Genomic DNA, 25,728 nt, shown 5'->3' with positions numbered 1-25,728 from the left:
GTATCCAATGGGGACTACTCCCCACAGGAATAATAGAGACGCTGCAACAGATTTGTTAGACCTGGCACCATTGGCGTGGGTCTCCCTTCCATTTTGTTGCTGTTGCCTCATGTATTTTTACTGGTGATTAGATGCTTTGGGCACTGTGCCACTGCTATTCAGTGCACAGTGCAAGTGCTCCCTATTGTAAATTGATCTGTGGTTCCATGTTTGGCTAATTGGTTTACTTGTCAGACCCTAGTACAGTGCACTGAGTGTGTCTGGGGCGTGTAATCCTAATGCTGCTGGTGGGCAGCAGCACCGGTTGTGCCACCCACAGAAGCAGCCTTGTAAGATGTGTCCAAGGTCTGCCATTGCAGAGCCTGCGTGCAGTCTGGTACTGTCATGCTGACTGGGCAAGTGCACCCACTTCCCAGTCTCTAAACCTTCCCTTTTCTTCATATCAGTCACCCCTATGGTAGGCCCAAGGGCAGGGTGCATTGTAAGTATAAGGTAGGAGAAGCCCTGATGTGTGTGGCCTGTCCTAATAGTGAATTACAGCCATTTTCGTTTTTCACTATTGCAAGGCTACCTGTTCTCCATAGGCCAGAATGGGCTGTTAGAGTTATTACAATTTATAATCCCAACTGTCTCAGGGAACATGGTAGAAATTCGAGTTTAGTATGCCTGAACTCAGAATAATAAAATACATATTTTAGTAAAGTTTATTTTAATATTCTCTGTTTGCAAATACCACTTTTAGAAAGTAGGTATTTGCTTGTCTAACCATTCAAACCTGCCTCTGCTAGGTTGTGTATTCCTATGTCGGTTTTGTGAGTGACAGGGCTGGGGAATTCCAGGAGACACGCGGAGTCACCCAGTGGTGAATAGAGAGATCTGCATCTAGATGGGAGGGAGGAGTTGCACCCGAACCTTGAATAGGGCTTTTCCTGCCTTCCACAATGCTGGCTCCACCTCCTGTGGGGCGTCTGATGTGCCTGCCCTGCACTGTGAAAGGAAAGGAGAAGTCTGGTAAACAGAGTGCTTCAGAACTGGTTTGGACTGGGCAAAGGCCCCTCTCCCCTAAGAGAACAAAGGATTTTGGGGTATAAATATTGGGACCCTGATCCCATGAAATTAGATCACTTTTGGACTACTAGAAGAAACCTTTACTGAGGAGAGTAACCTGAAGAAACTGAGGAGAGACTATTCCCAAGCTGAAGTGCTGCTTGGGGGATTGGGCTGCAGTGGTTGCCTTACTGCCAAAGGAAGGTGAAAGGAACTTTCTGTACTGTGCTTTCCACTTGTGAAGGATCTCCAAGGGCTTGGAAAAGAGCTGGCCTCCTGCTGAAGTCTCAGGGACAACAGACTTCACCCCCCCCCCAGCTCCCCAGAGTTCTTGTGGAAGGGCCTGCTGCTGTTTTGGGCCTTCTGAGGAACTGCGTGTCGCAAGGAGCTGGAAGCGAAAACTCAACGAGAAGAAGCATGTCGCTGTACCTGCCATCGCAACTCCGAAGGAGGGTGTTGCCGCTGGAACCGTCGCACTGAACCGCATCGGAGAGAAGCGTGCCGCAGTGAAGAGGAAGCGTGTTGCCGTCGCTGCTGCTGCTGTCGCAACCACGAAGAAGGAGGGTGTCGCCGCTGTAGTTGTCGCACTGCACCGCATCAGGAGAAGAATCTCGCAATGAGGTCGGAGCGTGTTGCCGTCGCTGTGCCTGCCGTCGCAACTCCGAAGGAGGGTGTCGCCTCTGGAACTGTTGCACTGCACCGCATCGATCAAGAGCACCTCTCATCCCCGAGAAGCGTGCCGCCGTCGGAGCTGCTGCCGTCGCATCTTGGATGTCGCCGCTGTAGTTGTCGCATTGAGCGGAAGCTTCACGCATCGTGGGAGAAGTTGCCGTCGCATCGTAAGGGTTTCGCCGCTGCAGTCCACGCATCTAACCGAGGACTTCTCGCATCCCCGAGAAGCGTGCCGCATCTGGAAGATCTTCACGTCTTTATTTCTTTGTATCTGAACTTTGCCGCATTTCCCATCGCTGCGACCTTGCTTGTCGTGGAAGCAACTTAAGGTACATTGACGCAGAGTGTTGCATCTAAGAACTGAACTGAACTCAGCTTAAATCTACCATTTTTAAGTAATCATTGTGTGTATTTTTGTTGTTTATGGTCTTGTGGTAACTCTATATAAAGTCTTATTTTTTATATAAAACTTGTGTGGTGTCCATTTGTAGTGTTGTCACTGGGTTACTGTATGTGGTCACAACTGCTTAACGTACAACGCCTCTGAAATAAGCCTTGACTGCTCGCGCCACGCAGCCTAGAGGGTGAGCTGGGGTTGTGCCAACTAGAGACCCCCAAATCTAACAAGATTGATAAGAAAACTTCAGGCAAACCTCTAAATTTGACAGGCTGCAAGATTTGGTGGGGTCTCTAGACTGGGACACAGATTGAGAAGTTAATCCATTCTGACAGTAAATGGGGTGCAGGGCGACATTTAAAAAATGTCAGAATGCCTGATAGCAATCTTAACACCAAGTGACAAAGATGGGCGAATGAAACTTGTGGAAAGACCTCGAGAGCTAAAAATCTTTGGATGTTCGGAGTCCTTGAGGAAGAAGGGGATCTGATCAATGGGACTGTGTGCAGTGGATGTCGTAAGAGCTTGAAATTATTTAAAAATTAGTTGCCGATGGCATAAGGCGTTATTTTCTCTTGAAGTAACCAAAGCAGACCCCGTCGATGTGAAGAGCAGGTCTTACAATTAATTTTGTGTTTCAAGAGAAAAGAGGTGAAAGTCCATATATGATAGAGGGAAAATCCAGATATGGGGAACCCCAGTCCACTTTTTCCGGGATACCTTTCAAGCTGTGGATTGATTAAGGAAGGGAGAGGCCACCACTCACACAGAAGTTTGAGGCACTGGACCCATGCACACCTGCTCTTCGCTACAAGGCTGCTAATAATGATAGAGGTGAAAGGTACACCTTTTTGAGTTACTAATGATGCACAGAGTTGTTAAGTGTCCATGATAGAGAGGACGGATTCCTCTCATGTGATAAGAGAGGTGCCCTGGCATATTAGAGGTAACTGAGAGCCTATCCTTGACGAGGCTGGAAAAACAGAAGCACATAAATCTCCACAAACTATTGTGGGTTATGGTGTGCAGGCCACACCCCTCCATCTCCTCCAATCCAACCACATCTGCCCATCCTTCCTTCCTCGCAAAATGGAGCTAGCTGTGATAACCGATCTGTAGCATGCTGCTGCAGGGCATGACGTTTCTGTATATTAGAAGCAACTTCAATAAACAAGATAACAATTGTATACTACTGGGACTATTTATTGTACTTCTTCACACTAGCCTTTCCTTTCTCTTTCCTTGTGCAGTCTTTCTCACTTGTTTCCATAGCCGATCTCGAAACCTGCCAACACATGGGAACACAAGTTCAAGCACCCTCTCTCTTTTGACTCTCAACCCTCCCCCTCCCATCTAAACACTGATGCACCCTTCAAGAATGGACGTCATGAAATAGTATTCCCTCCTGAAAGGAGAGGAGTTGGCCTAATGGCTAGGGCGCTCGACCTCGGGCATGGGGAACTGGGTTCGAGTTTCGGCAATGACGCTAAAAACATCCTGTGATTCTAGGCAAATCACTTATCTCCCAGTGTCTAACAAAAATGAATGTGTGTCTTCATGTAACGTAACTGGTGCTATGTAAAGCACCCTGATTTCGGATTTGTGTCAAGTTTGCGCTATATAAAACTCTGCAAAAAAAAAAAACTGTTCCCCTCTACACCAGTGGGCACCACCAAAGAATTCGTTAATTTTTCTGAAGTATATTTTTTAAAAGAAAGTATTGTCATTTTCCCTTTTTGGAATGATGGAATGATTTTGTTGGCAAAATATGTTTGAATAAGAAAAAAGATAAACAATTATCTAAACCTAGCTGTATAATGATGGCAGTACAGTAGAGTCAACCTTTAATTTAGCCTCATCGCACCAAATTCTTTGATAAAGTTGTGTATTGAAGTAATTTGATCTTTAGGAACAGCCTTTTCGGGTTCATGTTGCTGTTTTGCTGCAAATAGTATTTTGAGTGCCTTGTCTTTTCTCACACTAACTCGAGAGTTTTTGTTTTTTTCTATAGTTTGGCTGGACTCATGTGACTCTACTGATTGTTGTCACTCAGTCTCATCTTATTATTCACAACCTATTTGAAGGCATGATCTGGTAAGTTGAATATTGCTTTACAGATCGTGTATTTCCAGTGACTCCCCCCTGTGGATGGCTGCTGGTATCCTTCCCAAGTGATTTGTGATGCCACCTTCCCCCTTCAACCCAATTTCTTGAGATATCCCTCAATGATTGGCTGGTTGTGTCCTCTTGTCTATGGCTTGTGATATTTCTGCCTGGATGGTTGGTGATGCTAATACCTCGACTTTGAACATGTCTCCGATGGATGGCTGGTAATGTCCTTCTCGGGCAGTTTTCAGATGTCTACCTCCTCCAACTTAATTTTTATGACTGAAGATGTCCGGTTTTTATTGCTGATGATCTTCCCCCTGTTAAAATGTTTTGTTTGCTTTGATTTTCATATCCTATATAGCGTGTGATGTCGTCACCATGCTTCAGTGGAGAAGTGTGGCTCAATGGTTAGAGCGGCAGACCTTGATGCAGAGCGCTGGCCAGGGAGCAGGGTTCGATTCCCGCCTCGGCGGGATCGGGCTTAAATTCCTCTGACCGGATATTCTCGCCTCAGTGCCGAATCTAAGCATGGGCCCCATGCTGCAACTCTGGGCAATAGCTTGCTTAGTCTCCACAACGGCCCCCGATACACAAGGGATGCCTGGTTTCACCATGGGACGCCCAGGAGTGGACACCTCACAAGGAAAGGCCAGGAGGGGTTCCCTTGTGGTAGGAGTACAAGCGCCGGGATGCTTACGGGTTACTGTTCGTGCTATACAAATACAACACACATGAAGTGCACTGGACAACTGATACTCTAACCATTTTTAAGGTCGCTCCTGTTTCTCCTGTGAATTATGTACAATTAATTGAATAGCCTACTGTTTAGATTGTATTTTTTTATCACTCAGTGGTTAGAGCAAGGCTAGAAGATGCCTAGGAGTTTGATAAAAGGTAGAGCAACTGGTGCCTTTGCTGTGGAAACAATAGGATGAAGTCCAAGGGCAATTAAAGCTCCTACCAGAGCTGCTATGCGTGAGGCCACATTTACTCTTTGGTGGAGGTGATGGATAGGAGACAGAATGTTATAGTAGTGTGACTATCAAGTTATTATTTTAGTACTAAAAGTGGACACCAGCATGGAGCATGCATGAAGGGAATGTGCTGTACAACCAAAAGCTAGAATAAAGAACAAGAAATGTTCATATACCCGGGTCACCTTGCCAAGGTCTGCCCAGCTCATGTTCCTCTATGTTTTATCAGATGAGTAATTTATTTGCCAGTTGTTTATTTATACTTTTATTTTTTATTGTAATTGTTTCTTATATTAACCATTGCAATGTATACATGCATTTGCTTGTCCTTATGAAATAATATATTCTTACTGCAATAGGAATATCTTGATATGACATAGTCAGTTACAGGAAGCAAGTTACTTGGTACGGTGTGAAGGAAAAACGGGTGTCATACTTCTATAACTCTTAATCAGGGTGCCAATATCTTAGTACTGTTATAGCCCATTTCCACTCATTTCATTTTACTCTTCAGGATTCTGTTATTACTTCATCATTCCGTGCTAGTTGACGAGATTCATGTCTAAGTAAGTCGAATCGCAAGGGAACCCAGATGCCTTTTGACTGGGTTAGTTGTGGGGAAGGCTGACATACACAGCTCACATATTGCATAAGTGAAGCACTTCAAGAAGTCTTGAACCTTACGGCGTAGTTTACACTCCAGCACATGCCCACACACCTTTCTGTATATAGTAGGACGGGTGCTGCATAGTTTTCAAAGTGTTTCCTTTTTATCTCATACTTAGCCGAAAAGGGCCATTGAGAAATGAGTAAAAGGTCTAAAATAATGGTCAGTGATCTGAATATTGCTATACAGTGCCCTGTTGTTTCCAGATAGCTCCAGGCCAAGAGTTAGAATTCAGCATCGGATGCAGAACAGTGCTGGTATTTCTAGTTGACTATCAGCCCTCTCTCCACAAACCCCTTTCGGAGTGTAGAAGATATTGTGTAGAATTTATAAGGTAAAGTGCAGTGTCTATTGTTGCATAACACTTCTTCAATACAAATGCAACAATAGCCTGGTGTAGTTAATTATTGATGTGCCCAAATCTGTCTCCCATTTATTTCTTGTCGACAATGTGTCTTTTGTAATCTCACCGTGAACAAACTTATAGAACCGGCCACAAAGTTGCAGTGATCAGTGGAAGTGTTAAGTAAGAGAGTGTGCATACTTGTGGGAGATTGTGAGGGAATGTGTTGTATACACCTTGACAGTTGCTGCACTGTTGATAATAGAGAAAAATCTCCAGTGGAGTGTTATGGGTGTTAATGCCATCACTTTTAGGGGTGAAAATAGCCCTTAGAGAGAATATATAGTTCAAGATATACAGCCTTAATTTAGCAGCTGGGTTTTACCTTTAGTTTCTTGTGTAGGAGGTATCAAAGGATTATCCTGCAGCGGTGTATCCGGTAAGCACAGTATTGAATTCCTGGCCCTCCTTTATAGTATTGCCAGGCTCATTTGGGACAATGTACTCAGTTGGAAGTACCTAGGAGCTTCTTCCCAGGTTGTCTCGATAATACTTGCAGATTTTGGGTGTGTGTACTGTATAGTTGCACTACCAGGTGTGTTACAAATAAAGGAGGATTGAACCAGAAGCACTTGCAGTGGCTCTGTACGCCCAAAAAGAAATAAAATAGTTGAAAGATCAGGACCAGAAAGCCTTCTATACTCTATGGACTCTATGGCAGTGTAAGCATTTCACATTTAAAACCAGGCTGTTTACACCCCATGTGAGTTTAATCATGGGGTATTTCAGATTAGTGAGGAATGGGTTTGACAGTTGGTAAGGACTATAGCAAAATAGCAGCTTGCCATTGATAATGGTAAGCGCATCCAGTTATCTTTGATCTCTAGGTCTATATTGATGTGAATGCCTAGTTATTTTAAAGATGGTTTGGACTTTTTAATGGGTATTCACATCACATGTCGCTGTGTTGATAGTCAAAGGGAACGGGGGTGAATTCCTCCATTTTGTTGTAATATCAGATGCCTGACCAAAGAAAATCATTTTGCAAATGATGGGGGCCAGATTGGGAGTTGGATCTCTGATGAATATATGTAGGATATCTGCACACAGTAGAAATTGGCAAATTCCGTGAGGGCGGACAGCCATGATGATGAGTCATCGCATTGTGACAGTACCTGTCGCCACGCCTTGGATTTATCTCTGAGGTCACATTTCAGGCCAGAGTCGCAAGGCTTTGTGATCTTGGTGCCTCAGTGGTGCATCGCAAGTGTTGGGTCACTGACAATGATGTGACAGAGCAGATATCAGGGAACTTAACTCTGAGCACCCTTCACAATTCCCCTAAGTCTGCACCGTTCATGTACTCAAGTGCTATTTATACTGGGAGCAGGTGTAGTCTGCTATGTTGTACAGAGGCACTTAGCGTTGGAGCACAATAGGCGTGGTCCCACCTTCTGTGAGCCGCAGCCAATCTGGCAAGGGCATTAGCAAACTAGGTTAGGTTGCAGCTTAGTGTTGCCAGTGCTTGCTTCAATTCGGGTTATATACACGGGTCCTGTTAGGTAGTGCTTTCACGTCCTCTCTCCAGGAATGCAACTACGCCACAGTGGGTGCAGTGCGCAGTCCGTTATAACCTGGTAAGGTTTGTTGGATTTGTCACATGCTGAATAAAAGGGGGTACCACATGATGGCTGGCGGGGAGTGCTCTGCGACCTCCTCTGTTGTGTTAAAACAGCACTGTGGTGACTCACTCCTTCCTTAGCAACTTGATCCCAGTGATTCAATGCCAGTGACAGAGTTGGTGAATTAGGTGCGGTAGGCTCAGTTGGTGAGTTTGAGTTCCTACAGATTGAATGTTTGGATTATTCACCTTTTTTCTGTCACTGCATGAAGCTTTTTCTTTCTGCTTCTAGGTTCATCGTTCCAATCTCTTGTGTTATCTGCAATGATATCATGGCTTACATGTTTGGCTTCTTCTTTGGTCGGACGCCCCTAATCAAGGTCAGTTCAACGAGTTACTGTGTGCAGACTGCTTCTAATAATGTTATTGCATACTTGCAGGCCCTTGCCTATGCACCACTTTTTAAAAACGTTTCAAGAACAACTCAAGGATACTGTGCCTTGCTCACGATGTCTAGACCATCAAGTCAGCCTTTGTGGAATTCATCTCAGAAGCAGGGGTGTTAATTGTGAACCACCAGAGTCAACTATACTGGTGTGGCGGGGAGGGCGATGTTCCTGTTAATTTTGGAGGTGTGTAATTAAATGGATTCTGAATAGAACACTGAGAGAACCCGGAATTATTGACTCCCTGTTAATGCTACACTTCTGTTTCCCTGGTGATATCCCATTCTCCCCCTCACTTTGCCCTAGAGATTTCAGCTGCTTCCAGCAACTAAAGTTCCCAAAGAAACGGGGTATGCAGTGTTCTAGTGAATTTCTGAATCTCAGTACCTACGGTACGAACTCTGTTCACCAACTTATAGTAGGGGCCTAAGGGACGGATTTAGATCTTGATGGATGGGTTACACCATCACACCTGCGATGGATTTCCCATCCGCTGATATGTAAAAATATCATAGAATATAATGGGATTTACATTTCAGCAGAAGGGATGTCCGTCATCAAGATCGGTTAGGTCTCGCCTACTAGGCAGTGAAAGCTGTCTGATTGTGAAAGACCTATTGTGGACTTGCCAAAAACGCACATTGTGGGCTTACAGCCTACACATTGCTTACCATTCATTGGCTTTATTGTCACTGTCATGTGCTTGCTACTTAGTTAGTGGGTTTCCTTGTGTCTTTCAACTGCTCACTTTTTTGGTTAAGTACTTTCAGAGTGCATGTGTTTTGCAGCTCTCTCCTTCATGCTCCCCCCACAATACATACCTGATCTGTGTTGCTCTCATATGTGTGATGTTCGCTCTCTAACTCATGCACTTCATCTAGCCTGCTCCCCGTGCTACTCAACCTTGTGTGCTGCTCACTCTCATACGTGCTAATCCCCCGCTCCATGTTGTGTGTGCTTTCCATTGTGTGCTTCTCCCTCCACTCTGTGTAGCTCTCTCCCTCGTGTTCTGTTTTTCCCTTCCTCTACCCAACACATGCTCCATTGTTTGTACCCCTGTGGTCCCTTTTGCACTAAATACATTTTTATATTTTTTATTATTATTTATGGACCTTAGTGGCATCCACCATCTTGGATTGGTAAATAAACACATTTGGTTGGTGCATGCAAACTTTCTGACGTTTGTGTGCACATATGTCATCATGCATGCGCGTGCCAGTGGAATGACACAATCACAATCCGTGGTTGCGTCATCATACCTTTTTTCTTTTTTTGCATTTTGCTTTATCTTACACACTGTACAGTATCTTAAAGAAGTAAATTGCAAAAACAGTAGGTCCCAAAGGTGAGACCTATTGGCTTTACACATGCTGGTTTAATTTTGCTTGTGTCCTCTACCTATTGTGTGTCTCTGAATAGTTTTACATGCTTGTTAAAAACCATTTAGCTAGTCTGAAAAAAAGGCCTTTTATTGTATTGCATTGAATTGTATTCCAACATGGCTTTCTTCTTCCCTCTGACTCCTGGTCTTGTACTGAATAAACTCTCAGACTTACCATGGCCCAGCCGAGGGTAAATACATGTGAAGAGGTTGAGAGCCTTGAAACATTCTGGTGCCTCAGAGGAGGCTGGTTCAAAGGAACGTTTATAGCTTGAACTTAATCCTTTTTTTTCTCTACTCTGCAGCTTTCACCAAAGAAAACGTGGGAAGGTTTCATTGGTGGATTCTTTTCCACTGTCGTTTTTGGACTGCTGGTATGCCTTTCTACATATTTTATGCGTTTCTGCCTGTTCTGCTTCACTAGTGCTAAATGTAATTCCATGCTCCCTTCTGATGGCCCGTATTTCATCATCACAGGTTATCACTTTGCTGTTGGTAACAGTAGAGCACATAAAACGTTCTCGCTGTGGAGGGTGTTTGCTTTGCCAGTTCAGAAGTCTAGCTTATCTTTTAAATTAACACTTAATACACTTTTTGTAGAAGAAATCATTAAAGAGTCACAGGCTAGCATAGGTCAACAATGTATTTTATGGTAAAATAATGTTTTTGAAGTTTTTAACAGAACAGGGGCACAAGGGATAACATTAGTTTCGCAGGAGCAAACCTTTGAGTGAAGCAAGGATGATAGAACGAGAAGTCAAGTCTTCTAAACTTTAGTCCCTTAAACACATGGCCTCCCAATTAAAGATAGCAAGGTTCTTGTATGAAGTAGAGCGGTAATAAAACCCAATTAACCATTGAATATTCTTCCTGTCCTTTCTTCTGAAAATTACTGTAAAGTCGATGACAAACATCTAGATCCTGAGCAACCCAGATAATGCTATTAGAACAAAGAATGTACACCAATGGAAAAAACTCAGTTATATTCCAAAAGGTTACATTTCCGAATCCAAATAACTGACTAACCTTTCTGCCACTTAAAATTTACTTGCATGTTTTCCTATACTAATTCAACACTAATCCCCTATGGGTCCCGGAGTAGCATGCCACTCGCCGAAAAGTGCTTCAACGCCTCGTCAGGGGTAGTAAGCGCTATATAAATGTAATTACAATACAATACAATACACAATTCTTTCAGTAATAATCTGCTAAATCAACAAATTCCTTTGGAGTAGTCAGGTCACTTTTGACTTTTAATTATATTGTGGCCATCCACCCACAGCTAGTTCAAAAAATGCAATACCAATTTGAATGTCACCCATGATAATGCTCATAAAGTGTTTATAAGTGTTTAAAAGGACAATACCAATTGTTAAAGAAAATCTGTGCACGTGCCAATTTGAAGTCTGCAAGTCTATTAGCAAAAGCAAAATTAATATGTGAATCACAGAATTTGGCGACAACGCACCCCAGTGAGCATAAAAGCTTTCCAGGCAGGTGTAAGAAACAACTTTATGTTTTCATGCTTAGTGCTCCATTGGAGATCATGTGATGAAACTGAAACAAAAGCGTTACACAGGTGGAGGACTTGAAGTTATTGGAGAGCGTAGAAATGTCCTTCAAACTGAACAGAAATAAGCTGCAACTCAAAGGATTCTTGCCTACGATGCCCGGCATACGAATGAGGTTGACAGAGGCAGGCATAGCTTGGAAGTTTTAGTACTGAGCCGAAAGGTGGATGCAACAGTTACAGTTACGCTATGCCACTATATAAATGTCACAATTGTACTGATGTAGGTGTTACATTTTATCCATGATACTAAAAGTAAAGAGTGTACATATTGTGTCACTTCAGTGACCCAATAAAAGAAATTAAAACTGCCCATTTGAAAGCAGAATTTCTTAACTAGCTGGTTGATATATTAGTTTGCAAACATCATGGCTGTATAGGCAAAGAGTACAACAAACATCTAATAAAAAGTTGTCAGAATAGCATAATTCAGTTTGGTGATTTCTGGCAGTCAAGCTGACGTGGATAATCATTCCTTCTACCTAAGGAAGCCAAAGGTAGCCAACATCTGGGCCAGTTGAGCAGTTATGTAATGGGTACACAATCATCTATACACTGAGAATCAGAATATTACAAATTCATTGATACACCCATATTTAAAAGATAATTATTTACAAATCAAGCTTTGGTTACATAATACAATGAAATCCTAATTTTCACTGGACAGTTACTCACAAGAAAGACCTTCACACAATTTGAAGAAGTTCTAATAAACAGAGCTACATGGGTGAGTTTGATAAAGAAGATCTTATGCACCACTGTAATTCAAAAGAAAAGTGAACACATATATGATATATTCGTGGTGAAAGAACAAGTATTAAAACAATCTTACTTTTCTCGTTTTTATTGGCAAATTGATATTTGACTGTCTTTTTTAACAAGCCGTGGTAGGTCTTCAGTTCTTTAATGAAAATCTATTTGTTAAATGTATTGTTTTTGTTCAAAAGGAATCTTTAGTGTATACTTTATAATATGCTGTTTCAAGTTGGGTTCTGGCTAGCATTCCTTTTATACTATCACTTGGGCCTCTCTGGGATTAAAGTAAAGAACCATTCTATAGAGTGGAAGAGGCGGAGTAGAAATGGTTATGGGCCTCTTCTGCTGTGAACAAAGGGGATTCCAATTAAGTGGTCTCTGCCCGCTCACATTCATATGCTATACAGGGTCATTAATCCATTCCTGTTTTTATTTTTTTTTAAACTTTTTATTCATTTTCATTCCAGCAATACAGGAAAACAAGCCTGAACATAAATCAGTAGTAAAGCACTTCATATCATTATTATATTCACACACAAGTATTAAAAAGTCACCAGAATGCAGTTGTACATCATTCGGGATCCAACTCTTTTCACTTACTCCTGGGTCGTCAGTCCCCTTCCGAATCTGAATCACTTTCTTTTCGGTCCGGTGGTGGATCACAAATATCCCCTCTGTAAGTGTTCCATGCCCCCCAAAGTTTACTCAATTTTTTAGAGCACCTTCTCGTACCAAACACTGCCCTCTCAGCTACCATGGCTGCATCCATGTCCCCACATCACACTGCTAGAGTAGGTACCTCAACTCCCCCCCATTTTTGTGCTATATTCCTCTTGGCCACCATTATGCCCAGTGTTACCCAACTTTGTCCATATCGTGTGAGGCCGTTCGGCTCCATATGTTTAACAGGCACCACCTAGGCTCTGGTAGAAGCGAGACCATCTCCGATTGCGATATAGTTCTCAATACTTGTGTCCAGTATCCCGCTATTCTAGGACAATCCCATATTGTGTGGTAAAAGGTTCCTTCCTCACCGCAGCCTCGCAGGCAGAATGGGTGGTCCACCCTCCCTATCTTGTGCAACGTATATCTAGCGTAGTATGAACGGTGCAGGATGCGTAACTGCACTTCCTATTCTTTTTTTAATAATGATTAATAATGGAATGTAGCATATATTTGAGTGCTTCTAAGTTTAGCAAATGAATTGAGGCACTCAGGGAAGTATTATTTTACCCACTGCCAGGAGGATACTGCAACTTATTCACAGTGCAGCCCTTCTCCCTTAGCACCCATCCATATAGTTACCCAATCAGCTGTAGTCACACAGCGTAATAGTAGCTACATGACCGGGGAGAGCATTGCGAATACTGAATGTTTTACCCCACTAGCCTGTGACAGAGCCGGTTAGATGCTAATGTTCTCTTCGTATGTCTACTTCACTTTGTATGGTTACCTCTTGCTCAGAGCTTCATAAAATGGTAACCATGAGTGAAGTGGGTAGAAACATTCAATACAAAGAACCAGTAACAGATTAATGCAATACTTTAAAGCAAACGCATTGAACAAGTCATAATCCATTTTCAAGTGCAAATAACAACCTTTCTGTCCCGAATAAAGAGATACGTATAAAGTAGAGAACAGATAAAAGGGAAACCCATGTTGAAAGAAATGCAGGTTGTAGCTCTGGCCTCAAATCCTTAGTATGTATTTTTGAGATATTATCGTTCTAAAAAGATGTTGGGAAGCGCTGGTTGTGTTACATTTGTGTATCTTGACAGTTGAAAAGGCATTTTTTGCTTTGCTTATCACTCTGACGAATATTCATGAAATTTTGTAGACTCTTAGCATGTTGAGTTTACTGTTGGTATTTTCAGATTTGATTTGTGCAGGTTCATGGGGATGGAGGGGTAAATAAGTGTTCATTTGCTGAGAACTTTGGCACTCAGTGACAAACTTTCACAAAATGTGTTAGATATTTTGAAGATTAAGCAATCCATTAGTTTGTTAAGTTTTGTACCAAACCATCAATGGGGGCGAAGTTAAAGGAAAGAACAGTTATACCTTTTTAATTTGAAATTGTAACTGAAAAAAGCATCAGTGTGTTTTAACACTTATAATTTCGTCACTTCAAACTTGATGTGTGCCGTTGTAATTAAGTGCTGTGTTACTGTGAAAAGCTACGCTTTCATTTTTTTCACGAACAGGTAGGCTAAATATTACCATAAAACTCATCAATACAGCTTAAATTAAAAACATTTCCAACGTGATACTTAACACTTAACCCTATATCCTTAACGTCTACACCCCAGGCCCTGTGTCCTTTAGACTTAATAATTTGGAAATATATGATATTTTAGAAGTGTTGAACTCTCTGAAGCAGTACCAAAGGGGGAGGGAAGGGGCATACTACTTTCATTTGTCAATAACGTAGGCACTGTTGGATTAAACTACATAAAATTCGGCAGGCCAGTTAAAAAGTTAGAGCGAGTGGAAATATTTCAGTTTTCGTTCTGATCCAATACAGGGAGAATGGGCGGGGAGGGGGTCTTAAGTTAAATGTGAGGCTTCAGCTCTCTTTTTATATATTAATATACCTGGCACTGTAAGTGATCAGCACGAAAACAATGTTTCTCTGTTCTCGACTTATCAGGCTGTAAAAGACGGACCCTCAATCTTGGCACAGCTGCTGGTTCCTTATAGCATAGATATAGGTGTACAATAGCTTACACTAGTCACTAGTGAGTAGCATCTAGTAAGATGTGGGTCTAAGCTACTGATCTAAATAGGGCTTTTTTTATAGAGCACTTATGTGTTTTGAAAGCAACTCACTCACTGAAATGATTGACTTTAAGGCATATGGTACAAGTACCCACTTATTTATGCTCTTCGCTCTTTCCTCCCCACTGGTTGGAAAGAAAAGCGTTTTATTGAGGCTATGCAGCAGCCTTTGTATCTCACTTGAAGAGACACGCCTGCATTCAATAAAGTAAGGGAAAACACTTCAAGCAAGGAGCAACTAGGTGCATCTCTAAGTTAAAGTACCTTTTTGAGTAGGCCAGCGATGTCTTGTAGGAGTTTTCTAAAGTGGTGGATTTTTAACGAGGTTCTATGTTGATTGTTAAGCATAGCATTAATTACAGTTTATAGTGAATAGCAGTATCGCTTTGAGGGCCCACCGCAGTGAGCATATTAACCTCCCCCGAAAAGGACATCACTTGTAAACAATGAGCATATTATATTTTACAGTCTTTCAGGGAAGACCTGTAATAAATTAATTCATTTAACTGTTACCTTGAGTGCTGCTGTTAGTCATCCACAGCACCATAAACTTAATTCTGAATGTTATTGCCACCACTGGGATCTAGCTGGAATGTCTTCATATTCTCACTCTTGCATGTAAGATACATGCACTGAAATCTCCCCATGTTGCAGTTTCCAATTCTTTTTTTAATAAAATGCTGCTTTGGGGGGCACCCATAGTCCCAGGTTGCGCTGAGTGTCTATTCCTGCACAAATCCCTATACTTTTTGTTTTTTTCGGCCTTAACAGTGCTAGTCTTTTCTCTTTTCCCTCACTCAGTGTTATGCTTCTAGCTCTGGGCAATCCTTAACTGAGGCACAACTTTCTTGTATTTTAACTCTCCTCGGGTTGCTTTTTCAAGCATGTTGGAGCTGCTTTCTCATTTAACAGCTGCAGGTTTTAGTGGGCTATTATCACATGCAGAATTGGCTGCCGTGAGACCATTGCATACTGCAACAGTGATATGTTAGTTTCTGTGAACTGTTGATGCATGGTCACATTTCAGGCTCTAAAGAGCTCTGTGATCCTTGCTTCTTTTCGCCATACAGCTGCATGTCGTAGCTGAGCCAATATGTCATAGAATAAATGCTCATGTCCTTCGGTACACTACGTATTTCCCTCCGCTATCCCACCATCATAAACACCATCAAGCCCCTAGCAGTCTAAGTTATTTTTTTATATTTTAGTTGGCCCTTTGTGTCCTCAAAGGCACAAATATATGACCATCCAAGATCTTGAACAAGGGCACTCTGGTCCATAAATCACAATTTTGGCCTTGTTTCTTCTTTAAAAGAATACATTCAGTGAAAATATGGTTAAAAGATTACTTTGTGACTTCCCATAAAGGTTGGCTTGGGGATTAATGTCACAGAGGTAGGAACAGGCATTTCCCTTTTCTACCAAGAGAATAATATGAGACTCTTCCACACATTGCTTTTTTTTGCTGCGCACAGTGAGGTATATATTTAAGAAATCAGGGTGGGTGTTGTCTTGTCTTTCTCTGTGCTCACTTGTGCTTTCTTTTTGTCCTGTCTCCCACCAGCTTTCGTACTTCATGGCAGGATACAGCTACTTTGTGTGCCCAGTGGAGTTCAACAACGACACCAACCGCTTCACCGTTGACTGTGTCCCGCCCGAGCTGTTCCAGCTGCAGGAGTACCACATTCCTCTTGTGCTCCAGTCCGTCATTGGCTGGGTAGGACAGGCCATAAGTTAGCTTCTGCATATGTTGTTTGAAGAGTGGTTGTCATTGTGTAGATCAGGGTATTTTCCCCTAAACAATATCTTGCTTTTGTCTTAAGACTCTTAACTGAGCAAATGTAATTCCCTTGACTGCAGGTTACACAGTCGTATGTGCTTGCAGGATCGTTTGCTTAGGATGTGCTAGAAGTAGGGCAGCACCCAATATCCTGAGAACCCGCTCTTGAGTACTCTGTTGGCTTCATTCAGTTTGGACCGGCTGCATTCTTGCTCTCCTTGCAACTCTGTTCCACCTTGCAGCACCCCACTGTGTATTTTGAGGTGGGACTTGTAATGACTCCAATTCCTGTCCTGATGAACCCCTGCTATTCCAGGGCACATGACCCTATGTTGGAAACAAGTTTGCTTATATGGTAAAAGTTATTGGGTGACCACACCATCCAGAAGACACTGAATCACAGTCCAATTTTTCCTTCTGTAAGCTATTGTCCTCTAGAACTTTGGTCCAGTTGCCTCAAAGTGAACCAGAATTCTCAAAATAAAATTGTTTATTTAGATAAAACCCCAGGACTAGAACATGGTGTCCCCGATACCAGTCCCAGATCACCTTTGCAAGACTAATCTGCGCTGATAATGACCACTAGTGGTCAATGGCAGAGGTGGACATACATTAGCAAAATACATAGTATTCTAGATTGGTGCCTCCCAAATGCCGTTGGCAATGCGGCAGTGTCAGTCACATGCCAACCATTCTCCTGAAATGGCACTGTCTCTTGCCCAATCCTGCTAACCTTTGTAGAACTATTAGACTTTTGGAAAACGTTTCTATATCCTTAGAAGCCAGTCCACCTCTTCTCAATGGGTGGGTATCAGGTATTAAGCACATCTTCCATTGAATCTAAACTCAGTCTTGCTAGCGTAGAATTAGAATTGGGACAGGATTGTTTTATACTGAGCTACATGAAAGAGCTTTTGGAATCACCTGTTCTCTCTCTCTGTCTCTTTCAGAAAACTGTTTGGATGTACCCCTTCCAGATCCACAGCATCGCACTGTCCACGTTTGCCTCTCTCATTGGACCTTTTGGCGGATTCTTTGCCAGTGGATTTAAAAGGGCCTTCAAAATCAAAGTAGGTACACTGTTTTATTGTGAAAAAATGAAGACAGACAAAATCACAGTATGTATGCTTAGGCTCTGAAAGGCTTAGGTGTTTACCAGACCAAGTAAATATGGATATTCCTGGGTGCAGTATTTACTGTGTGCAGTTAATACTTCTGATTGCAAGTTTTCCACTGAAAACGTGAATTACATTGTGAATGGATAGCTGTTGCACCAATTCCACATGGTTTAGTATTTACCTGGCATTTTTTCCCATGGAAATTTCATCTGGCTTGTCCTGATTAAATATGCTTGAAGATTTCTATGCAACTCATACTTTTCGATCACTGTGCAAACAGTAGTTTGCAGAGGGATCAGAATTCCATGGTGCACTTGTAATCAAGCATATGTACAACAAAGGTGCATTGTGGCAGAGAAATCAATATAAACAAGAATAAATGGTCCTAATATTTTAATTATGCACCCATGAAAAACAAACAAACTTTGAAGGTGAAAAGCATTTACTGCTTCAAAAGTTGCTCAGTGCTCATGCGGCCACACATTGAATGGATAAAAAAGGAAGGTGTAATGTGTATATTACAAGATGGCAGTGGAAGAATGATTATTTGTTGAACAATCGCTCTGCTTACACAGAGTTGATAGGTCAGCAAGAGAAGAAGTCATAAAAAGATCCATTTGCCTTGTTTGTCGACAGCATGTCAACCCTATAATGATTAGTTGGTCGTCAGCAGGACATTACATTTGTGTAGAAGCATCTGCCAAAGTAGGAAGTAACATGATGTTAAAATGCTAAAAAACAAAAGTTTTATGGAAGGCAAGGTAATTGTGCCATGAAGGGTACTTACTGAATCAATCTGAGTAGAATAAATCTGAAATATGATGGAAAAGACCGGTTAAATTATGTGCGCAGTCACAAAAGTCACTAAACTGATTGAATGAAGACTGAACATGTCTTTGGATTGCTTGTAAAAGAATATGCCAAAGTCAGCAAAACGTTACCACAACAGGAGTCGAGTAAGGTGTGGCAAGACAATTTATCACCAGTGGATGTGAACGTCAAGTGTTTCAGCAAAAAGTCAGCAAAAAGGTTACAGCGACAGGAGTCAGGTAAAGTGTCAGAACGCCGACTACCACGTCTTGATCCTGTAATGGCAAAACACTTGAAGTTCTTTAAGTTGAATCATGGTTTTAGCTATTCACAAACATGAAGTTATACATTATAAATAAGGCAACCAGTTTTTCGTTTTTACTGATTGTTACAGCTAAATACAGACAGAAAACAATGTGTTTCATGTCTGCATTTATTTTAAAAAGCAGAAAAATTCTGAAAATTGTGGTTCTAGTGAGTCACTTTCCATGCTGTCTGTTGTGAACTCCAAGTCAACAGATGAGCAGATCGATAGCATGGGGAGTTAAAACACAGATATCTTTAAATACAGGCATATGTTAAAATATATTTGGAGTCAATTTCTAATATTTACCTGTGGGTGTAGTGTTTTACTATATTTGGCTACTGAATTTGTAAAAACGTGATAGGCATCAAAGTATAAGTGCATGTATATCAGTTAATGGAAATATGGAAATTTACCAATTCTGACTCAACTTATTCGAAAAACCACAAAATAAATATGGATAAGTACTAATAAGATTGTACAAGAATAAATATGGATAAATACAAAAGGCAATGTTAAAAACAAAAATACCATAAAACCGGGAGCCCTAATCATAAAGTGTTATAATGTAACTCAGTGCTTTTTTATTGGCGAGCCACATAAGCCACAGTGAAAAATGACTTTTGAGATTTTCAACTGCCAGGATATGTAAAACTTAAGAACACATGTCCAACATTTTAAATAACATGCACACTGGCCAATGGGCACTTAGGGCCTACCTTAGAGGTGATTTATGGGTATTTTAAAAGGAAGGTTTAGGTCTGGCAGAGAGTCTATTTTGCCAGGTCGAATTTGCAACCTACAAATTGCACAGCTAAAGCTGCAGTAGCAGGCCTAGAGTCAAGTTTTCACTTGTCACTTTAGTGGTGGCACAATAAGTGCTGCAAGTTACTGGTGACATTCAACTTACAGGCCCTGAGTATCATATCCGAGGGGCATATTGATAAATTAAGTATGCCAATCAGGGATTAGCCAGTTGTACCCATTTTAGCGGTCCGAGCCCACACACTGGGCTCTGGACTGGAGCGTCCCCATGCTCAGTCTGTAATCCTGCATTGAATCTAGCAAAAAAGTGGGGGCAAAAAGTGGGGATGATCCTGTAGAAAGGGGTTTCCTCACAGTGTAAACTGAAGACAATCTTGTATTCCTTGTGTTTTTTAACCTTTTAGTTAACTTTCTATAATTTTGTGAATGACATACGATTAAAGATGTGTCTCACCTGAGTAACAAAAAGATGTGCATTCACTTTGATTGGATCGCAAGTCACATGCCAGTCAAGTCGATTAAATACATTTGAATATAAGACATGCTCTCATTATAGTTTAAAGCAGTCTCACATGTATACATTAGTTAAAACATTATTAAATACATTTTGCTGTGGTCCAATTAAAACCTTTAAAATCAGTTATAGTAGAAAAAACTGTTCATAATGTGGTTACAGGGTGCTGCTAGAAACTATGCCCAACCTTTTCCTCTTCCTGAGGCAGGCCCACAGAAGTGAGGCAACACAGAAACAGACGAATGAGTCATGTAGGGCTTTTAAGAAATACATTGCGACCTGATATTGCTTAAAATTTCCTTGCTTCAGAATATTTTTGACAAAATAGTGGGATATGCAAATCTGTCTGCGCCGCAAGGTTGTTACAAGGGCAGAGATCAAAATCTGCTAGCCTATACTTCTTTTGTGGATATCCCAGGAGTAGCGGGATCATGTTTAATCTGAAGTGGGGTAGAATATATCTGTGCTGGGCGTTGTTTATCTGTGCTAAGTAATGGAAACCATCTCCTGGTATTAACCCTTTCGATGCTGATGACGAGCTCAGCTCGTCATCACCCACGGGTGTCGTGTGCTGATGACGAGCTGAGCTCGTCATGGAAACAGCAAAATGGCAATATCCAGCACACGGCAAAAATCATGGCAGCAGCCATGTGGTTAATGGGACCAGGTCATACGCAATAGTAGAGTGATGGATCTGTTTTTTTCCCTGCGGGCGTATTCTGCTCTTTGGGAATATAGATCTTTTAACCGTTTCTTCATGACCCCCTTACAAGAGTGAGGGTCCTGAAAGAAGTTTTCCATCCCTATAGCCTTTAATACAGTTTCTACATGATTTAGCCACCCAATTCTTTTGTAATAATCTAGATTACAGCATTCTCTTATAATGGTTTGTGTCAAGTCTACTGTCGTTCTTTGCCAAATGGATAGCCACAAGAGGACCGGGCCGTTCTTATGGTGTCACTCAGAAAGGGGAGCCCTAATTCAAGATGTAGAATATAATTTGAAGCCAATTGGGGTAAGGACACACAGTTTTTAAAAAAGGAGTCTTCCATTTGCTGTAAGAGGCCAGTATTGGCCATCCCCCACACGCCTGCTCCATATGTTGTGCCTGATTTTATTTTGGCTTGATAAATATTTTTAGTTACTGCCAGTGAGCTTCCACCCAATTTTTTTGCAAATCTTTTGAATGCTTTTAGGCTCCTTTGCATACCCTGGGCTCTTGTTTTTACTAGTTAGGACCAAGAATGATCCTTATCAAAAAGCACTCCAAGGTATGAAAAGGAGTCCACCGCCTTAATTCCAATGCCAGCCATCTGGAATTGTGGCAGTTTTCTCCTCTGGTCGCTCCAGCTACAATTATGAAAGATTTTGTTTCCTTTACGTTTAGGTCAAGGGAAGCCATAAAGATGGCGTAAGCTTGAATTAATTTTTGTAGGGCCGGGCCCGTTCTTGCCATCAGCACCACATCATCGGCATATGGCAAGATCGGGAGGGGGGTTTGATCAAATTTCGGCACGTCCAAAGAGAGAGCAGACAGGGAGGACTCGACTCCGTTCGTATAGATTGAAAAAAGTTACGGGCCGAGGACACACCCCTGTCTAACTCCCTTTTTAATTTTAAAATGACGTGTGCACTCCCCCTTTCTACCATACCTTACACAGGCAGTGGCATTTGCATACATCTGGCGGATGAACCTAATAATCGGTGGGTCTATACCCATGTCCTCCATCATGGACCATAGCCTAGAATGTGACACACAGTCAAAAGCTGATGTTAGGTCCATGAAGGCCATCTATAGTTTCCCATTTCTGTCTTTCAAGTACTTCTCTATAGTTGGGGAAAGGTTTAGGCACTGGTCGACTGTCCCCATACCTCTCCAGAACCCATATTGTGCATTCATGACTATATTATGTGTTTCTGCCCACTCCTCTAGTCTGGCCAATAGGATCTCCCCAGTAGTTAGGCAGTGGTATCGAGGATATAGGGCGGTAATTCTTTGGTGAGGCCCTATGCCCTTTTTTATAAATCGGGACTATTATACTATGGTTCCACGAAGGCGGTGGGCCTGCTAACACAATACTGGTAAATGTGTTTGTGAGTAAGGGGAACCACATATCGCAATCAATTTGGAATAGGTCAATCAAAACACCATCTGGCCCTGGTGCCTTACCGGAGATACAAGATTTTAGTGTCCTTCGGAGCTCGGGTGTACTGAAGACTAGTTCCTCCTGAGGATTGGTAAGTGGGGAGGGTGTTTGTGTGAATGGAGGAGTGGTTAACCTAAAGATCTCTTCGAAATGTTTCACCCAAGATTCTTCGTCTACGTGAACATCTAGTAAAGGGTCATTAATATCTTTAAAATAAGGAGCACTTACAACTTCCCAGAAAGCTTTGCTACTGCCCGTGCTGGCTGCTTGTTCAAGATCATCCCACGCCTGTGCTATTAAGTCATTCTCTCTCACCCTCCTGGCTATTTTATATTCTAAGCGAAGTGAACGGATCTTGGGGTAGTCCCTGGGGAAATGTTTTAAAGCGTTTACAAGATCTGTTTTGGCTTTAGGGCAGGCTGAGTCGAACTACCCCTTTTTTGCTAGCGAATTTGATGACTTTGCCCGCGTAATTGCTATTTTTATTTTTGCCTGAAGGGCAGTCAATCTGGTGACCATGTCTGCTGGGTTAGGTCTTCTCACAGGCATTCTATAATATCTTTCTTTATGTGTGCCAAAATTTCGTGGACCAACTTTGATTTTAGCACTGTCCATTTCAGTTGGTAACCATTTTTTCTGGACAGGTTCACATCCGCAAGAACCAGAATATGGTCTTTGGGTGTAGGAAGGATATTTAGCGGAGTAGGATGGCAGGTCGCTATAGGGTGAAAACCTAATGCTCTAAAGGTATACCTTCTGTAGTAGATGTCCCTACACTAAAACAAAATCGATGGTGGTTTCCTGAGTGCGTCTTCTAAAAGTTGACCCTTGCCCTTTTTCATTAGACTCGCTTAATATGAATAGATTCCACTGGGATAACAAGTTGTTTAAGGCCTCTCCATACCCATTGTGCAAGAAATGCAGGAGGGGATTACCGTCGGTAGCTTCTACACCACAGAATCTAGTCCCAGTGAGTTTGCATAGATGGGTATTGAAATCCCCTGCCCATATAGGATTCACGTTTCCCCCTTTCTTCCCTTTGTCCAATTTGTCAATCTCAACCGCTAAGGCATCCCTACAGCCCTAGAGTTTCTCCCAAATCCATTGTTATAGAAGATGACACAAGTACAAATATTCTGTTTCCTAATGACCAACCCTAGTATCTGGAAATGGGTGTGTAGCGGCCCGACTTGTCTAACTTGGAGTGGCAGGGTATTTGAGATTAGTGTAAGTAGACCCCCTTTGCCTTTCCTGATGCTGCAGGCACAGCTGGGGAGTTGAAGGAACGAAACCCCGTAAACAGGGAGGTTCTATTGCCCACGTTTCCTGAAATAAGACTAACTCCATATCCAGCCACTCATTCAGCCAATGTTGGTTCATTAATTTGGAGGCTAAGCCTGACACATTCCATGATACCATGTTTGCTCTGGAGCCCTTGATTATATTCGAGGCGGGTGCGAGAGTCTGCCCAGGTCCCTGGATTCCTTGCACTAGAGTTTCATCTATAGAGACCACTTCAAAAGCTGTTGAAGGTGCCCATAAGCTGTTTTCTGCTATGGCCGTAATGGGAGATTTGATGTGTGATTGGGATGGTGACAGGGTTAGTTAATCACAATCCTCCATGTTAGACAGGGCAGCAAATCGATTTTGTAGGCTAATCCCAGGATTTATGTTGGGACCCCCGTTCCAATCAGTTAACAAATTCCTAGTTTTGTCCATTTGAGTCCTCCCCCTGGGATCATCCTGGCTGGCATAAAAGTATTCCAATGCTATGGGTATTATCAGAGTGTTCCTTAATGCAGGAATATGTAGGTTAGCCAGGAGAGAGGCACTTGCGTGTGAGTTATTAAAATTGATTACCACACAATCTCCATCATAATGTTTAATTTGTCCCCCTACCCAAACAACTCTCCATGAGCCAACGCCTTCCACCCCTGATCGGTCACGTTAACATTATTCAGTAACCAGTGCAGACATTTGTCCATTAACTCTCCAGTAGTTTCACTCTGATTTTCACGGAGAAGAGGGACGGTTGCCAAAACCAGGACCAATGGGGCAGCGGCAGGTGGAAGATGAAGGATATGATGCCTAAAAGTCTGTTGCGCTCCAACATTTTGGTCTTGGCTTCTTTCCTTATGTGCACCTCTCATTTTTGCCTTCTGGGATAATAATGGCTTGGAAGTGATGGCTCTTTCCTTCTGGCCTAAAAGGCTTTGCGTGGTCCTAATTAGATTTGCATTTTGGGGAGTGTTGAAGTCTTGAATTAGATGACTGTCAAGGCCTCTGGATGGTAAACACGGTGCTAGTGGTTGCTTCAAATTTACCACTAGAGGAGTGTCCTGAATTTCTCTTGATGGTATTTCAGTGATGGATGTTAGTTGTTGAGGGGCGTGTATAGCAGGCATTCTGGCAAGTAGAGTCCGATTTGCGATTCCAACTCCGCCAAGCGGAACTCGATTTGGGTCAGTTTGTCAAGAATAGGAGCCAGTACCTAATTTATTTTTCCTATAACCACCAGCCCAGCCTCTATGCCACTAGAATCCGGAGGTAACAAAGAGTTTGATTGCTCCGGTAATGATGATACCTTGGTTTCGTGGTGTTGGCCTTCATTTGGGCAGGTTTAGGTTTCAGAGCACGAGTGGTCTTGGGTTTTTTAGGTATGGCACCGCCTGCCCTGGTTCGTTTGGCGGGTGGCAGCGGTGAAGAATAATTCAGTGGGGAGACAATCTCGGGGAAGGAATCTAGGCCCCTTCCTGAGGCAGGTTCTGTAATGCGATTTACAGGGAGACAGCCACTCCTATCTAATACCAGGACTGTTGGAGTTACAGGAGTTGGCAACGTTGTTAGACTGGACCCAATTTTCCATCACCCAACAAGCCCCTTTATGCTGGGTTAGTTGTAATTCAAATAATTAAACCAAATTTACCATTTCCCCAATAATTCACACTAATTTACCAAATATGGCAATAAATCTTTGAGATTTTTGGTCAGGATAGGCAAGTTCATAATCATAAGTAAAATACTGTAAAAAAAGACACTCATTTGTAAGTTTATAATGTTTATCCAAATAATAATAATGTGAATGCAATCTCATGTAGTAGGAAACACAGAATCACTCATGGATTGTCACCAAGTAAACAACATTGAAAGAGGAAATGACAAAGTCATAAGCAATGACAGCACACTGAGGAGTGGATACATGAAGAGACAAAAGATTCAGAGACAGAAATACATTTGCAAAGAATATGCAAACCTAGATATCAGGCTAATACTAACCCAATAGGAAACTCTGTCACCTGACCGGTATAACAGAATAGGCTCCTCAGGAAGATTTGAAGAGGTAAAGACTAAGTTCAGGAACACAAGAAGGACAGCAAACCGACGACATGCGATGATCTAACCCCAACAGTCAGCAAAAATGTCTGCCTAAACGCCTCCCTCCAGGCACCTCAATTATACCCAAAAGACCATCCCTTAGAAGTATCAAACACTGGCTCTACTAGCGATTTCATTGGATAGGAAAGGTGGT

The 25,728-nt window shown here is 42.2% G+C and overlaps 1 protein-coding gene across 1 annotated transcript in view; it reads left to right on the top strand.

The window, feature by feature from the left end:
- CDS2 (CDP-diacylglycerol synthase 2) overlaps positions 1–25,728 on the top strand; it is a 407,465-nt gene that overhangs the window by 282,946 nt on the left and 98,791 nt on the right. Inside the window, exons 7-11 of the mRNA XM_086943509.1 lie at positions 4,128–4,210; positions 8,123–8,210; positions 9,963–10,031; positions 16,326–16,478; positions 17,492–17,611. Of these exons, the coding sequence (XP_086799635.1) occupies positions 4,128–4,210; positions 8,123–8,210; positions 9,963–10,031; positions 16,326–16,478; positions 17,492–17,611 (513 nt within the window). The remainder of the gene's footprint in view (positions 1–4,127; positions 4,211–8,122; positions 8,211–9,962; positions 10,032–16,325; positions 16,479–17,491; positions 17,612–25,728) is intronic.

This window comes from Lissotriton vulgaris, chromosome 11 (assembly GCF_964263255.1).
Source record: "Lissotriton vulgaris chromosome 11, aLisVul1.2, whole genome shotgun sequence".
NCBI classification, from domain to species: Eukaryota; Metazoa; Chordata; class Amphibia; order Caudata; family Salamandridae; genus Lissotriton; species Lissotriton vulgaris.
The sequence above is the reverse complement of the archived record's forward strand: the minus strand, read 5'-3'. Positions and strand labels throughout refer to the sequence as shown.